Source organism: Nerophis ophidion, linkage group LG02 (genome assembly GCF_033978795.1).
Source record: "Nerophis ophidion isolate RoL-2023_Sa linkage group LG02, RoL_Noph_v1.0, whole genome shotgun sequence".
NCBI lineage: Eukaryota > Metazoa > Chordata > Actinopteri > Syngnathiformes > Syngnathidae > Nerophis > Nerophis ophidion.
Window position 1 is genome coordinate 17298225 of NC_084612.1, and position 18713 is coordinate 17316937.

At 38.8% G+C, this 18713-nt stretch overlaps 1 protein-coding gene across 4 annotated transcripts in view; it reads right to left on the reverse strand.

The window, feature by feature from the left end:
- LOC133537293 (RNA polymerase II elongation factor ELL2-like) overlaps nt 1-18713 on the reverse strand; it is a 61772-nt gene that overhangs the window by 6316 nt on the left and 36743 nt on the right. For 3 of the 4 annotated variants that reach the window (XM_061878296.1, XM_061878305.1, XM_061878315.1), the window contains 6 exons: nt 15334-15461; nt 13744-13907; nt 2923-3167; nt 2284-2408; nt 368-482; nt 1-285 (listed from right to left, as the gene is read on the reverse strand). The exon at nt 1-285 is cut by the window's left edge and continues 175 nt beyond it. In XM_061878296.1, coding sequence (XP_061734280.1) covers nt 1-285; nt 368-482; nt 2284-2408; nt 2923-3167; nt 13744-13907; nt 15334-15461 — 1062 coding nt within the window. The remainder of the gene's footprint in view (nt 286-367; nt 483-2283; nt 2409-2922; nt 3168-13743; nt 13908-15333; nt 15462-18713) is intronic. The other variant, XM_061878324.1, reaches the window with a different exon arrangement.

Genomic DNA, 18713 nt, shown 5'->3' on the forward strand with positions numbered 1-18713 from the left:
TATAGCTTTGCTTCCGTGTTGGCCGGACACATCAGAGATACTCAAAACTTGGTAAGTTAGCGGAGAACAGTGTTGCTCTCCTGGCGAGCAGTCATAATTGCCCGTTGTGTTATGAATCCCCTGTAAATCAGTCTTGTGTGAGAGGAAACATGGATGTGCATTACCATGCACTTTCTTATTGTTTATGAGTCCATTGGTAGCTGGCTGCTGCTGCGTTCTGTGGTCACTTTGCCTTTGTCGCTTTGTGGCCAAAGCTGGTGGGGAATCAGAATGTATGGGGCGCTTCTGGATAATGAAAAACACAAGACATACTTTTTTAATCTGAAAAATAATTTTAATCATCACAAAATCAAACAGGACCACTTACCAATACTGGGTTCTTTGCGATGCTGTGATGTAGTGTTCTGTCCTCCTGCGTCATCAGTATTGATCCATTGGCTTGGGGGTTCTTTGACTGGCCATTGACATGAGGCTGTAACTTCCTAGTTAAGAAAACAATATTGTATGTTATTTAAATTCCATCAATACATTATTACATTAATTTGTTCCATTTTCACACTAAAAAGGTGAAAAAGTAATTCAAATGAAATGTACCAGCATTTTTTTTTCCAAATGGCAGTATAGTACAGATTTTATTTAATTTGTACTGCAGTACTTTGGTAGTACTGGTATAACGTACATCCCTACTAAGGCGCCATTGTCAAATGACTGTACTGTTTTAATGAATTATAAGTAATAATAGTAATAAATAATTATAATTATAAAACAAAACATTACCAAAGCCTTCCTTATTGTTCGCTGTCTGCTCTGTCGTCCACAAGTTGCGGACATTCTACGTGTATCTTTTACACTTGAAAAGTGTTTGTCCATCTTAAACATTCATCTATGTTCCAACACATTTATCACCACACATTAAGAGCATTTGTGAACTGTTAAGAGATCTATAGCGTAAACTCTTGCTGGTAAATGAGATACAATAACAGATTATCATCACACTTGAACATCACTGTCATGTTCTTTGCGAGGTAAGCATTCCAAGTAGAAATATGATCTGAATTGTCTTACCCCAGATAAATAAATGTTAAATAATTATAAAAACACATGTAAACTAGGAAGTGAATGTTATACACTACATTACACAGAAGGCTTATCGCTTTAGACAGGAACAGGGGATTGATTGAATTTGTGTGAATTGGCGCACTGATGACATGGCAAATTCCTGGGGGGCTGCCTACTAAGTTGCCTGCGCTATAATTTTTGTGAAAAATACACCGCATGGTGGCACTGATATCAAACCCCAAACTGTGACTCCATAAAGCTTACAGACTTGAAGTTTCACAGATATGAACCATCTCGAGCTATAGGAACCTCAGAGAGTGGTCTCTTGCTGGAGTGTAGAGGTACAACCAAACATGGTGAGACTGCGTTTCGGTTTTATGTTCCAGAAAATGTGAGACAGGCCTTAACAATGGCAACAGTGGTGCGAAATGTATTTCTTTTTCCTGGGGGTGAATAACAGAAAATATTTGAGACGCACTGGACGACAGTGTGAGCGGCGTAATTATCTTGTCGTCGTTTCCACAAATCTCGCAGTTTTCCGCCCTTTTTGATAACCTCTAGAGGAACTTCGAAGAAACGTTTCTCCTTTCCGTGATTTGAACGGTTCATACAGCCAAAATCAACACAAGCATAAGACATTTTGTATTTGAGAAAGGATAAATGGCACATATAACCCATTAAAACAGAGCTAGCTTGATCACCAACAGTATTGATTAGGGCGGAACATGAGCTGGACGTAACGTTAGTAGCTTCCTAGCAAATGTATCTACACTTTTTGATTGATTGCTTCATGATGATTTTATTTTCAAATTTTAATTTGAAATATGATTATTTTATTATTATTTTATATTTGTTTCTTTTTTTTTTGCTTTCTTGTAATTTTCTGTAAAGCACTATGTAAAGCCTTGTGTACCAATTGTGCTCTATAAATAAACTTGTCTGCCTGACTGACAAGCATATCAGTAAAATTTGAGAAAGATTGGTTGAAAAATGGTCACGATTAAGACAAATGTTTTTGCACTAGTGGGACTTAGCAGCTAAATGCCTATGAGTCACTGAGCGTTTGTCTAATGATTAAAAAACTTGACGTCTATACAGTACTGTGTGCTCTCTTGTGTCTTAAACATACTTGGCCAATAAATCTGAGTCTGATCACAGGGCTACCAAAGCATTAGAACATTGTACATTACAAATTGAAGGCAGTTAATTTTAAATCAAACGCACCGTGACAACAACTTGCTGACCAGCTGCCGCTCCTCCTCGTTGTAGCTGGGCCAGTCCCTTTGCACATGCTTGAAGAAGTCGTCTCTCAACATGTAGCTGCTGTCTTTGAGGTTTACCTTTGCTACCTAAAACACAAGACAAAGCTCAATTTGTTGCCAATTTGCTGATAGTCTAGGGAACATGAAAACATCTTGAAATTGGTTCCTAATCTTGTCACAATCTGCCTCTAAGGTTTATTATCTTTTGGGGGTAGCTGACAGAACGTCCCGTACCAAAACAAACACAGGGTCAACTGAGACATGTATTTTGACGGCATAATTGAAAACACAGCAAACGAAACATTGTAAAGGACAAGTCTCTCTAAAAGCATGTCTGAATACAGGATATATAGAGTTGTACACAATAGCAGACTCCATACATAATGCGTATTGTTGAAATGGTACCTAGTGTTAAGTGAGCATAATCACATTAGATTGTGCAATTACATAACAGACTGTGTGGAGCTAATCCAAACAATGATGCACAATCTAATGAGAGCAGTTCTACACACATTGAAACCCCAATAGTAAACATGCTGTTTAATTTCAAATTTGTGCAGGTGTACCTAACAATGTGTTCAGTTAGTATCTGTAGTCATACCTCATCCAGTATGGCTCCAAGCTCTGCCTTGTCCTTGGATGCGACACGTTCCCTCTCCAGCCACAACAGCAGCTCTGGCTTCCTATAAGGCTTGAGAGCCAGCAGGTGAATGATGCGCTCCCTGAGGGACTTCTGGTTGACCGAGGACATGCTGCCGCTCCACCGGCTTGTTACGGGAGGTTTGCATGAGCCGCCGTCTGATGCAGACGGAAGAGGTGGCCTCTTTTGGAACTTGATGCTTTTGCCTGAGTGCACAGAACAGTAGAGCCTGATTAATCTCTTAGGGATATGCTATAATAAGCTTTACCACTAAGTCCATTGTTGCAATACACCACCCACAAGCTTGTGCTAAACTACAAAAGACCCTTAAAGTGTGAATGTTAATAAGGAAGTAAACACTGATGAATACATCTAAATTCGCACATTCATCATTCGTGAGATGACAGCAAAGACTTCATTTTAGTGCACAACATAAGAAGGGGTGTCCAAGCTTTTGAAGGCTGCACACTGAAAAATAAAGCATGCGAGGGCCATTTTGATATTTTTTATTTTCAAAACCAATACAATATCTATTGTTACCCTTAAGGCTTCCCTCAATTTTGTTGAACATTAATGGTCCCGGAAACCCGAAAATGTCTCAATCAACTAAAGTGTTAAAAAAAAATGATGATGATATCACTTATTTTTAACTTTAATTTGACTTAAATATCTATAGACCAACTTCAGATATATCCGTTGACATTAAGTTTTAACCCCATTTACAAACCCCGTTTCCATATGAGTTGGGAAATTGTGTTAGATGTAAATATAAACGGAATACAATGATTTGCAAATCCTTTTCAACCCATATTCAATTGAATGCACTACAAAGACAACATATTTGATGTTCAAACTCATAAATTTTTTTTTTTTTTTTGCAAATAATAATTAACTTAGAATTTCATGGCTGCAACACGTGCCAAAGTAGTTGGGAAAGGACATGTTCACCACTGTGTTACGTCACCTTTTCTTTTAACAACACTCAATAAATGTTTGGTAACTGAGGAAACTAATTGTTGAAGCTTTGAAAGTGGAATTATTTCCCATTCTAGTTTTATGTAGAGCTTCAGTCATTCACCAGTCCGGGGCCTCCGCTGTCGTATTTTACGCTTCATAATGCGCCACACATTTTCGATGGGAGACAGGTCTGGACTGCAGGCGCGCCAGGAAAGTACCCGCACTCTTTTTTACTATGAAGCCACGCTGTTTTAACACTTGTCTTGCTGAAATAAGCAGGGGCGTCCATGATAACGTTGCTTGGATGACAATATAAGTTGCTCAAAAACTTGTATGGACCATTCAGCATTAATGGTGCCTTCACAGATGTGTAAGTTACCCATGCCTTGGGCACTAATACACCCCCATACCATCACAGATGCTGGCTTTTGAACTTTGCGCCTATAACAATCCGAACACCTTTCCACTTTGCATCAGTCCATCTTAGGTGAGTTCGGACCCAGCAAATCCGGCGCCGTTTCAAGATATTGTTAATAAATGGGTTTGGCTTTGCATAGTAGAGTTTTAACTTGCACTTACAGATGTAGTGACCAACTATAGATACTGCCAGTGGTTTTATGAAGTGTTCCCGAGCCCATGTGGTGATATCCTTTACACACTGATGTCGGTTTTTGATGCAGTACCCCCTGAGGGATCAAAAGTCCGTAATATCATCGCTTATGTGCAGTGATTTCTCCAGATTCTCTGAAACTTTTGATGATTTTACGGACCGTAGATTGTAAAATCCCTAAATTCCTTGCAATAGCTCATTGAGAAATGTTGTTCTAAAACTGTTCGACAATTTGCTTACAAAGTGGTGACCCTCACCCCATCCTTGTTTGTGAATTACTTAGCATTTCATGGAAGCTGCTTTTATACCCAATCATGGCACCAACATGTTCCCAATTAGCCTGCACACCTGTGGGATGTTCCATATAAGTGTTTGATGACCATTCCTCAACTTTATCAGTATTTATTGCCACCTTTCCCAATGCCTTTGTCACAAGTTGCTGGCATCAAATTCTAAAGTTAATGATTATTTGCAAATAAAAAAAATGTTTATCAGCTTGAACATCAAATATGTTGTCTTTGTAGCATATTCAACTGAATATGGGTTGAAAATTATTTGCAAATCATTATATTCCGTTTATATTTACATCTAACACAATTTCCCAACTCATATGGAAACGGGATTTGTACTTGTGGTTCACTTCTTCTTACACCTGTATCACAGCTAAAATGTTTTAAGCTAATTAAAACATTGACAGTGCATTTACTAAAAGATTATTTGCTACATCTTGACTTCGGAAAATATTATTTTAATTTCCAACTCATTATACTGTATTTACAAACAGTTTTTAGGTATTTGCAGGTTATTTCTAGGTTGTCCTGGAAGGGATTGTGTTCATCCATTTAAGGTTGTTGGTTCAAAACTTTTTATTCCTCAAAAGTCAATGCCTTTTTCAAAACACGAGTAGTCAAATGTAGCAGTCAAATTTGTAATCAACAACATGTTTATCGTGTAACCCTACACAAGTGGCAGCACCGCCTCCAAAATGCATGGCAGCTATTTGTCCTCCAGGTGAATCCCTCACTGCAATGTACAGGATGGGCATGTTACAGCACCGAGAGCTCCGGTATGCGATAATCCAGTTATACCTTAATCTGCACTTTAAAGGTTACAGAAAGGCAACATTATAGAAACAGATGCTTTCAATTTTAACCAACTGCAAATATACTGTGAATGCATTATTATATTCAATATAATAATAATGCAGGGTAAGCCATTAATCACTATTTGTCTCTTCCATATGTTTGCATTATAGGGTAGTTCAAAGAGCACCTAAGGCTATAGAGAAAAAAACAAAGTGCACCTATTGATGTGCATGTGCTGCATGCTCCTTAACCATCTTCACCTTAAAAAGCATGTTGTTACACAATCAACATGGGTTAAACTTGGTCAAGAAGCATCCAGAGTTTGAGCAAGAGAGCCTGGAGCTCAGTACTGACATGGGGGTCTAACAATTCTGCCGGGAAACTATATTGCATAACAGCAGCCAAGGCTGGAGAGGAGGAATATACACTAATAAGAGAAAAGAAGCTGGCAAAAGATGCCTCAGCATGTTATGATTAATATGTGTTTGTGATCGCTAACATTGATTTAAACGCACAACACGCCAAAAACAAAAAAGGTGCTTTAAAGACAGATTGATAGTTGCCTGTTCTGTAGATTATTATATACAGCTGTCAGTTACTATTATCACTCAGGAAGTACTTTGAAATTTAATTTTGATTTATTGACACAATCTTTTGAAGACACACGCTGCCCAAATTGTATGGAGGTAAATTTATGCAATCAAACAAACTAAAAAAAGATTTTCAAACAAAACTTAAGTGATAATGTTGTTTAAAAATCTTTACAAAACTGTTCTCATAAAACAATAAAGTTGTTTGCATTCTCTTGTTTTTTTTTTGTTTGCATTGGTTGTGTCTCAAGTTTTGGGTTGCAAATCTACTTCTGTGTCTGCTGATTTCCACAAGTCAAATTTGAGACTTTTTTAAAGATCAGAATGTATAAGATTTAAGACACATTTCACATTGATAGTTGGGGGGCCTTATTTATGATCTAAAATTAACTTTCCCAAGCACCAAGGCGACAAAACAGCTCACCAGCCAATCATGTCAACATAGCCCTACAAGCTAGTTAGCTCTCTGTGATCATGGCGCCGCTATAAAAAGTTTGTCTGCGTTGGCGCTTTTAATAACATTTTAACTAATAGTTGGTTAATATTCAAGTCACAGATTGTAAATGGAGTATGGTTGGCAGTTTTTGGATGGCTATATAGAGGGCTTTATGGGCGGAATAGGCTCAGTAGTAAGCACATTTATGCTTGCATTTATTTACGGGTTAGAATAAAAAATCATACATCGGAATTCTTGTCTTACATAGTTATTGTGAATAATAGGCAGAATTCCCTCCAAAAAGTGCAGTTAAATAAATAAATAAATGGGTTGTACTTGTATAGCGCTTTTCTACCTTCAAGGTACTCAAAGCGCTTTGACACTACTTCCACATTTACCCATTCACACACACATTCACACACTGATGGAGGGAGCTGCCATGCAAGGCGCTAACCAGCACCCATCAGGAGCAAGATACTTCACTCTTGCTCAGGACACAACGGACGTGACGAGGTTGCGCACGGCCACTCTCCCACTGCGCCACGCCGTCCCTTCTTTATGGTTCGACCTTGGCTGATAATAGGTCAATTATTTGAACAATTAAAATAAAAAAATCAACCTGATAATTTTGCTGGCATTGATAAATTGTAGGAGTGTAACAGGACGTGTGTTTGTATTTGAACCATTTCGGTACGGGGGTTTCGGTTCGGTGCGCAAGTGTACCGAATGAGTTTCCACACGAACATATGAAGTAGCCGCCTAAGCAAAAGTATTAATGAGCTGCTCTGCCTCTATCTCCTACACAGCACCCATCATTGTCCCACCCACACATCCATCTGATTGGTTGCAACCATAGCGGTAACAGCCAATAAGCAGTGCGTATTCAGAGCGGTAACAACCAATCAGCAGTGCGTATTAAGAGAGCATGTAGTAAGCGCTTCAGCGTCGAACAGATAGGTGTTTAGCAGGCAACGTACTCTCCCCAAATTATACTAAACACTTCCAAGTCAACTACTAATAACATCACTATGACCCCGTTGACGTTCTAGAAACAAACTGCAGCTCAGCTCACTCGCAGTCCTGGCTTGAGGTGAAAGCTAATTAGCTTTTAGTGTAACGTTAGCTCATTTTGCGGTGTGCGTGTTAGCTCATTGTGCGGTGTGTGTGTGTGTTGATTGAGCTGTGTTGAAGCAGCAAAAAAGGACATTATGTTAAATGAAGAGTTTCTGTCTGTGATAGTTGATATAGTAATGTAACTGCATCATTAAGCCTACATGAACTCCATGGTGTTCAGGGATGAATAGTCTCTCCAATTGATATTGTACTATTTTTTTCAGCTATAGTTACAATAATCATTAGTAATGTAGCAGCCTAGTTTTGAATGGCAGGGTCCCCCTGCTATCACATGTTGACAAAAATATAACGTTTACATAATTAAAATCAACTACAGGTTTCCCAAATGCTGTAATTGGCGCTGCTGTAGTGGCTGCTGTTGGCAGGAGCTCTGTGTTCTTGTGTCATCCTTTTGTGTTTCCCTCTTGTCTTCATGTGTTATTATATTTTTTTGCCTTTTGGTCCGGGACCTTTTGGGACTGTGTGACATGGGGTGGCACTTTTGTCACCTCTGTGGTGCTTTTTTGTGGACTTCTGGATCTGCCTCCTGGGAGCCTTTTGGCCATGGAGACCAGCTGCTGGGTGTCTGCCACACCGGAGTCGGTTTGGAGGGACTAAAGGAGATGCGGATGAGGGGACAGGGCTGCAGAGCTAGCACTGAGCGCTGGGACGGAGAGGCTTTGCTGTGTCTTGGCTGGGTGAGCAGGTGTCGGACACCTCAGTCTCCTTGGACGTATCATCGCTCATCCATGCGGACTGGACACTGGCCGAGAGTGGAGTCGGCTGTCTTGGTTGCTTTGTTGGGTCTGCTCCTGTCTCTGGCCATGCTCCCTCCACCCCAGCGGATGATGGCGTTGAACACCGCAGAGGCCACCAAAGTGGATATGTTTCTTTTACTTTTTATTCATAGCTGTATGTAGAAGTGTCTGGTTGTATCTGCTGCTTTAATGTCTTTAATGTCCTCTGTGTTCTTTGATGTTTGATGTATCCCTCTTACACACATGTAAGAGGGACGTGTACTATGGCTATGAGTTGTTTTTTTCCCTTGGCCTCAGTCTGGACCCCCTCTCCAGGGCCCAGGCTAAGACCGATTTTTTAATTTTATTTTAATCTTTTATTTTTTTGGATTCAGCTATACCCGTGGACAGCCATCTACAAAATGTGTCAATATTAAGAGGTTAAACGAGAGCAACAGCACAAAGCAAGTGTGAAGTCATGCTTGCAGCGGCTTGCTTCTTTCGTCAGGGACATCGAGGACTGAAGTAGTCTCTAAACACGAGTACATTTTATAATAACACCAGAAGAAGAGGCTACATTTGTTGCTAGTTGTTTTTTATTTAAAAAAGTGAATAAGTCCTTGACTACTCAAAAAAATCTCAACAAAGTACAGTGTACAAAAAGCAGCAACAATTGAAAATATGTGTTAATAATAATTATTGAAAACAGATTTGTTTTAAATGTATGTACACATTTTTTTTAGCCTTTTTATAGAAAATCATTTCACCATAGCAAATTATACAAATTACTCAATGACGTCATGGTGACCACTCCGCCACACCCACAGATATGTTGGCAGTGGAGGGGAAACCCTGGGCTCTGATCTTGTTTCCGTAGTACCTCTGGTCCAGAATACCTGCACATAAATTACTGACGCGACGTATCTTGGTAAGATGTTAACCAGCTATACGTACTGCATATGCTGACTTAAAGGCCTACTGAAATTAGATTTTCTTATTTAAACGGGAATAGCAGGTCCATTGTATGTGTCATACTTGATCATTTCGCGATATTGCCATATTTTTGCTGAAAGGATTTAGTAGAGAACATTGACGATAAAGTTCACAACTTTTGGTCGCTAATAAAAAAGCTTTGCCTGTACCGGAAGTAGCAGACCATGTGCGCGTGACGTCACGGGTTGTGGAGCTCCTCACATCCGCACATCATTCTTCTTTGACGTCGCCATTATTAATTGAACAAATTGCAAAAGATTCAGCAACACAGATGTCCAGAATACTGTGTAATTATGCGATTAAAGCAGACAACTTATAGCTGGGATCGGGGCTGGAACAAAATGTCCGCTACAATCCGTGACGTCACGCGTCATCATACGAGTCATCATACCGCGACGTTTTCAACAGGATACTTCGCGCGAAATTTAAAATTGCAATTTTGTAAACTAAAAAATCCGTATTGGCATGTGTTGCAATGTTAAGATTTCATCATTGATATATAAACTATCAGACCACTACTACCGACCGGTAGTAGTGGGTTTCAGTAGGCCTTTAAACCCCAAATGTATCTTAAATAAACAGAAATCCTGCTTAATATTACAGCACTCTAATCACATGAGAGCGGAAGTACTCGCCCGTCATGCCATCACTAGACTGGCCAGTAAAAAGGCTTGAACATAGTGCTCAAAGGAGGCCTCGCCACAAGATTAAAGTTGATTCGTAAACACAAAAAGAAACATTTGGACCGAAAAAAGGAGCCGCCACCAAATGCAAACACAAATAAAACAAATATTTTGAATACATTATTTTTGTTTAGAAATCTATTTGCTTGATAGCTTAAAAGGGACCTAGTATGCAAAACCATATTTTGTTACCCAATGGTACCTGTTTTTGTGTATTTGGGATCCGTGCAAGTCCAGAAAAATCTAAATCAAACCATGGAGTCATGGCGGACATATTTATAAAACATGTTTGCCTTCCTTCATAGTTCTTCCAAACGAGGCATTTGGAATTTGCACGTGTGAAATTTTTCTCACCGGTGATGTCAGCGGATTATGGTAGAAATTTACCCTACATGACTTTTCGCGAGTCCGCCATTGTAAACGGACCTTGCGGAGAGAATGAGCACGTTCAGTGGAAGGCTCAGACTCCCAAAATGCAACACGGAACGACACAGGGTGTCATTCATACAGACAGCCATCAGACTGTATAATGCATATGTTCCTTCTTGACTGCACGTAAATGTAGAATATATTCATATTATTCATATTATACTGTATATTATATATATAATATATGATATAAATTATATCATTTATTATTATTGTTGTCTAATGTGAGTGAAGTGTGGTGCTGAATTTCCCCCAGGGATAAATAAAGTACTTTCTATTCTATTCTATTCTTCGACTTTGTAGTTTAAAAGCTTCTTTTTCTCTAGCCTTGTTGTGGGACAGATTGGCGGATACATCCACATGCATCTTCCGCTGTAGCCATTTCTAATACAAATCATTGTATGGTTCAAACTTCTATCTGTCAGTAGACGTGCTAAAACTACAACATGAATGACGGGGAAAGATGGAGTCAAAGTGGAGTCATGTAAAAAGGAGCCCACAAAACGGCACATCCTAAAGAGACGGTCAGAAAGCGGCTAAAAAACAGTCTGTAAAACAATCTAAACAACATCTTGACCAAAGAACGCTTTTTTAAAGTTTTTTTCAAAATTTTACCGGTCTCCGAATATCCCTAAAAAAATCTTTAAAGTGCTTGATTTTCACTATTTGCGATGCCACTATTCATTTCCCTGTGATGTCATACAGTGCTGCCAATGTAAACAAACAATGGCGAATAGCACAGCAAGATATAGCTACATTAGCTCGGATTCAGACTTGGATTTCAGCGGCTTAAGCGATTCAACAGATTACGCATGTATTGAAACAGATGGTTGGAGTATGAAAGTATTGAAAAAGAAACTAAAGCTATTGAGCGAATAGCTATTGACGCTATTCATAGCCATAGCATGGCCGAATAGCTGCGTTAACATCGCCGGTAAAATGTGCGGACCAAACGATCAGGACTTTCGCATCTTATGACACTGGAGCAACTTAAATCCGTCGATTGGTAAGTGTTTTTTTCGCATTAAATGTGGGTGGAAGGAAACGTAATATAGTTGCAAATGCATCTGCAGGTTATCCACGCATCTCTGTGCCATGTCTGCTTTAGCACCGCCGGTAAATAGCATGTTAGCGTCGATTAGCGTAGCATGTTAGCATCGATTAGCTGGCAGTCAACATCAACAAAACTCACCTTTGTGATTTCTGTGACTTTATCGTTACAAATGCATCTGCAGGTTATCCTTACATCTCTGTGCCATGTCTGCTTTAGCACCGCCGGTAAATAGCATGTTAACGTCGATTAGCATAGCATGTTAGCATCGATTAACTGGCAGTCACGCCGCGACCAAATATGTCTGATTAGCACATAAGTCAACATCAACAAAACTCACCTTTGTGATTTTGTTGACTTTATCATTGCAAATGCATCTGCAGGTTATCCATACATCTCTGTGCCATGTCTGTCATCGCCGGTAAAATGTGGAGCCACTTTGGTACATTAAATGGGGGTCTGGCGGCAGACACTTTCGCATCTTCGGGCCAGTGGTGCAACTTGAACCCCTCCCTGTTAGTGTTGTTACACCTTCCGACAACACACCGACGAGGCATGATGTCTCCAAGGTTCCAAAAAATAGTCGAAAAAACGGAAAATAACAGAGCTGAGACCCAATGTTTACAATGGGTTGAAAATGAAAATGGCGGCTGTATTACCTCGGCGACATCACATTCTGACGTCATCCCCTCCAGAGCGATAAACAGAAAGGCGTTTAATTCGCCAAAATTCACCCATTTAGAGTTCGGAAATCGGTTAAAAAAATTAATGGCCTTTTTTCTGCACCATCAAGGTATATATTGGCGCTTACATAGGTCTGGTGATAATGTTCCCCTTATAATGTTATGCAGACCACAAGGAAGTGTTTTGAATGTAGAAAAAAAATCATAATATGACCCCTTGAAGGGGAACTACACTTTTTTTAGGGAATTGCGCCTATTGTTCACAATTATTGTGAGAGACATGTTGATTGGTGTTTTTTTAATTCTATATAACAAATAAATGCGATCAAAAGTTTGCTTACAATGAAGCCTATGGTAGCTGTGCAATTCTGCTTATAAAATCCTTAAAAAATATATCCAAAAACCTCCTTTGAGGTATTAAATAAATGATGTAAGTATATATGTAATGTAGTAACGGGCACATTTGTAATAAAATTCAATATTTACGTATGTGGATGATTTTAAGTATACGTGGCACAATTTCAAAAATGCGTCGCAACGTTTGCTTTTCTTTCCCTCTTCATCACGGATCAGTGCTCACAGCAGACTTAATGAAAGCCAACAAACATGATAATTATCTTTTACTGTACTAGGTCTGCTGTCATTGGGATACCGATATTCCCATTTAGATGAAGAATGTCTCATAATCCTTGGGAAGAAAAGGGGGGTGGGGGGATGGAGACCAAGCGTCTTTTCGTGTTGTTCTCGCCATTTTCGAGTCCCAAATGGCTGTCAAAGTGTACCAATTTGTCGAAATACATACTCCGACTTCTTCTGTCCAGGTGAGATGCATGATTTATTAACTACAATAAATTTACAAGGAGCAAGGAAGCGAGGAAACTGCAGACCACTCGATGATGTCAACATCGGCACACACCGAAGTGGTCACATCACCGCTATTAATAGTTCGTCTGCGTTAGCGCTTATAATAACAATATCACTAATACTTGGTCAGTATACAAGTCACAAAATGTAAATAGAGCATTGTTGGCACATTTTGAATGGTTATTTATTGGTTTTCATAAGCTGACTTTTATTTACAAGTTGGAACGCATAAAAAAAAAATCTATCCGTCGTCATGTCTTTCATAATGATTGTGAACAATACGCAAAATTCCACAAAAAAGAGAAGTTCCCCTTTAAAAGACCCATTTTTTCTTCCAAAGCCAGAAACTTGTTTGAGAGAATTTAAACTAGCAAACATTTGCTAAGAAATGTTAAAATGCTACATTCAGTCCCAGAAAAGCCATCACCGATATGGGAAAAACAGTTTTACAGGGCAAACAAATCAACTCATGCAATGACTTAACTACTGCACTCCTGAAATCTGCCACCGCCTTAAACAACCTATCATGCTCGTTGTAGTTCGACACTTACTGGGATGTGAGACTCCCGGTTTGATCTCGATGGCGGAGCGACTCCAGCAATCCTTCTCCACTTGAGACATCCTCTCACGGGTTATCTGGTAGGAGTCCTCCGTGGCGCACACGGTGATCTTGTCCTGGATGACCCCTTGACCTTCCAGCTGTTCACGGCCGTCACTGCGAATCAAAAATACAAAAGAGTTGCTGAGCCACAGGGGATTTTAGCTGTCAAAGCTGTGAAGACAAAGTCCCGTTGAGCTACCTCAGAGCAGCTTTGCGGTGGAAGCTGGCTAAGGTGGCCTATGTTACCCTACTGTATGTTATGTCACAGACGGTATACTGCAATAGCCATCCATGCATGTTGCAGAAAAAAAAATGGCGGCCAGGATTCAGCTAGTGGAAAAACTGCAGCTTGGCTCGAGCCAGCAAGCTTTACAAAAACTCTTTTAGGACAAAAGTCATTTTCATGCGTCACACACATAATCACTAGCCTGCCTTTATTTCCACGCATGATTGCACGCTTTCTCGTCTTTGTCTTCAAAATATCAACTCACTAAGGCCAGACCAAAGAGAGCAAATGAGGCTGTAAGCGTATTTTTTATATATTTTAAACTATCAAATTCAGCCAAAGGGGTTATATTATGATTTTTTTTTCTACTTTAAACACCTCATTTTGGTCAACACAGCATGTAATGATAGTTCTTTAGTCTAAATCTTTGAATAGGTTTTTCTGATAAGACCCATCTTCAAGCCACTTTTTGGCTCAACAAGCAGTTTTAGGAGGCAGTGTTGTTAGATGCAAATGTACGCCTCACGCTGAATGAACCTTCGTCCCCAAACCGGCAACCATAACTATAGTTTGAGTGAGAAGCTTTCTGCAAGGTACTGAAAAATATGGTATTCTAACTATATTCCACTTTTGACCAACATAAATGGCAACAGCGACGCATCCCATCATATATGTACGAGCCAGTGTCAGACCCTGAGCAAAATGGAAATTAAGAATAAACTTCAGAACAAAGGCTTCAAATGAACACATATCAATGTCTGTAGCCCAATTAATATTATCCTTAAAAGTAGCTTTTAGAACAATCTTTATATTCTCGGAGATTGGTAAAGCTGTTGTCCTACATTAGAAGGCTGAGCTACAAGCTACACTACAAATCGAGCTAACATTGCTAACAAATCATTCACACACTGGCAATCTACTCTTATTTTTTTACCGTTTCATTGTCTCCTCCATTGCCATAAATAGTAGGCCCTGACTCAGTCATTAAAAGTAACTTTTGGGAAAATCCATTTTTATATTGCCGCAAATGGCTCGTTTGGAGAAAGTATGAAGGAAGGCAAGATTGTTTTATAAATATCTGCCTCCAGGGTTTTATTTCAGATTTTCGGGACTTACGTGGCTCCCAAATACATATAAATAGATACCAATGGGTAGTAAACGGTTTTGCATAAGAGGTGCACCTTAAGTAATGTTAAAGCTGCAAAAAGTTGTTGGTTGCTATTCCTATAGTCAAATTACTATGAGAAATATAGCTACTAAATCGAAATCAAAACAGTTTGGTCAGCTTCCGTTACATCTATTGTAGCCGCATACCTTGAAACATATTGATGGATGCAGTCAAAGCTGGCCTGTGGTTGGTCTTTGCAATCGCTGGATAGATAGAAGGAGAAGACGCGAAGAGCATTGGGCGACTCTGCTGCAGGAGCTGGCAGCTTGATGTACTATAAAGTAAACAGAAGAATAGATAGATAGTACTTTATTGATTCCTTCAGGAGAAGAAGAACAAAGTCCGGTGATACATACTGTAAACATATACATGGCACGCAGAAAATATACAATTTTGACATAAAAAAGGTACAACATGCATGAATTTAACAAAAGCCGAGCAAAGCAACTAACATTTCAAAGCGCTTCAGAGCTAGATAAAGCTGCTAGATCAGGGCTATTGAACTGACGGCCCAGGGGCCAATACTGTCTGGGAATGACACCATACTGGCTCGTAAGTTCGATTAAAAACTTGGAAGAAAAACATTTTTGCAGCAAATTCCTAAAAACATAAGAGGGCTTCTGTTGTACAGAGGAACTTGGACAGCTGTAAACACGGTGACAGATCCTTGTATTGACATTTTACCCTTGCTAGCAGACATAGAACACTGGGGTCCAAACGTATGATTTACATAACTGAGGCATTCCTAAAGACACAATTTTAAGTTCACTTTAAGTTTTTTTCATGCTGTGCTTTATGTATCCAAAGTGTTGCTGTAACTTGTTTACTTCATATGCAGTCAGTAGTCCTTTGTTCAACATCTTTAATTGTACTAGTGGTGCTCCTCAATGTTTTAGAACCCCTCTTTTTCATCATTTGGGTTATTCATCTGGTGGCCCGCGAGTTCAGTTAAAAAAACTTGTAAACGACTTACATTTACGGAGAAGGTCCTTGAAAACATCTGAGGACTGACTCGGACATAATATATAGACCAAAATCAAATGACTACTATAGAGAACGCTGTTTTTCTGGAATATATAAAATAAGACCAATAGTAGAGGGGAAAGTCCTGTCCCCTGGTCTTTTTAGCTTTTTGATGTATTTTGATGTATGACTCATGTTACTTTAAATGCAGCTACTGCCATCTGGTAGCGTTAAGAGACTCAGGTAGGCTGCCTACAGCCATAGCTGTTAATAAAACATTGTCTTGACCTGGCCAGATGTTAATTACATACATTATATTTTCAAACACAAGGATTCAAAACCAACAGTTGTCTTTTTTGTTGCATTTTTTTTGAAGACAAAATCTCAAACAAAACAGAACAGTGCATAAATGCATACATACATACATTGGTGCTTATAATGATGGTGATTGACTAAATATAGGGTTTATGATATAAATGACATGTACTAATACCGTAAATTTACGGAGTATGCATATATATACATACATACATACATACATACATACATACATACATATACACACACATACATATATATACATATATATATATATATATATATATATATGTGTGTATATATATATATATATATACACACACATACATATAAATATATACATACATACACATATATATATATATATATATATATATATATATATATATATATGTGTATGTATATATATTTTTTTTTTTTCTTCCTTATAAATACATTTTGTTGTCATTTTTGTTAAATGTTTACAAATTCTGGGAATAATTCCTTGGACACAGGAAGATTGAGGACAAAGTTTAGTGAATATTTTGTTGATATTGTTACACTGTCAACATCACTGACCATATATAAATGGAAAAATTTACAGTTAGTACGTAATCGGCTAATTTCACTAATGGATGATCAGTATCGGAATCGGCAGCATAAAACCCTGATCAAAACAACCCTGCCGCTATCACTTCAGATCTTATGTTTGAAATTGATTACATGAGTTCATCTCCTCTGTTGATGTCTAAAAGTGTTAAAAGTTACAGATTATTGCTGCAGCTATATCAAGTAGGGTGGAAATTTTGTAACGTGCCTGTTTCAGGGGATTCAAAATGACTAAGCTGTCAACTGCTTGTTTGTGTTCAAGTATGTCTACTTTCTGCTCTAAAACATTAAACGGATGATTTACTGACACTAAAACTATCCCAGCAAAGTATTGACTGATAGCCCAATGTCACGACTCAGTGTTCTTGAGTGTGAAACAAGAGATTCACTCAACTTATTAGCTTACCTTGCAAGTCTGTACTTGCAGACTCCTGCAAGAATTTCAACAAACTGCTATGGCTGCTACTACTAAAAGGGCAGCTAGGCTATCTTTTGAAAACCTTGTTTTAAATAAATTCATGCAGTAATTCTAATGTTTTTGGCCATGATGTAAATGTAGCAGACAGACTTCTTCGCATGTGACATAACTATAATGGGACTAAGTACTGCTTGCTTTACTGGCATGCTGTCAGAGGAAGGTCATCATTAAAAAATTAAAAACCTATACAAATATATAAATTTTGTCTGTTGAAATGTACTCATTTTCTTATGTAACATTTTCTTCTGTAAAAGTCGCTGAATTTGTACATTTTCTGATCGAATACAGGGCAGAAATCTGAGACGAGGCTGCAGCAAGCCAAATTGTACACTATGTTCCTTTATTAACTGGGTTGGATAATACGTGCCGGTTTTGGTTTGCCAGCATGTGACGAATAGAAAGATTGCAGAACCAATTATACACCATTAATTTCTACAGTCAGTGTATTGTCTTTAAGTGTGACAACTTTAGTCTTGCTAATCGGATAATAAACGACAGATAAATGGTATATGGCTAGATGCATGGAATATGAGGGGACACATGTTAGCGCACCGACATTGTATAGAGGAGAAAGGCACAACCGGAAAAAGATCCCTCTATGACAGGGGTTGGGAACCTTTTTGGCTGAAAGAGCCATGAAAGCCAAATATTTTAAAATGTATTTCTGTGAGAGCCATATCATATTTTTTAACACTGAATAGAACTACTCAGTGGCCTAGTGGACCTACTCAGTGGCCTAGTGGTTAGAGTGTCCGCCCTGAGATCGGTAGGTCGTGAGTTCAAATCCCGGCCAATTCATACCAAAGACTATAAAAATGGGACCCATTACCTCCCTGCTTGGCACTCAGCATTAAGGGTTAGAATTGGGGGTTAAATCACCTTAAATGATTCCTGGGCGCGGCACCGCTGCTGCCCACTGCTCCCCTCACTTGCCAGGGGCTGATCAAGGGCGATGGGTCAAACGCAGGGAATAATTTTGCCACATCTAGTATGTGTGTGACAATCATTGGTACTTTAACTTTAACTACTTTAACTAAATGCGTGCATTTTTTTAAGTAAGACCAACATTTTTAGAGTATAGTGAGTCTAACTCTTTTTAATAACATTGTTATTTCTTGAACAGGTGCGGTAGAAAACGGATGGATGGATTAAAATGTTTTATATTTTGAATATTATTTT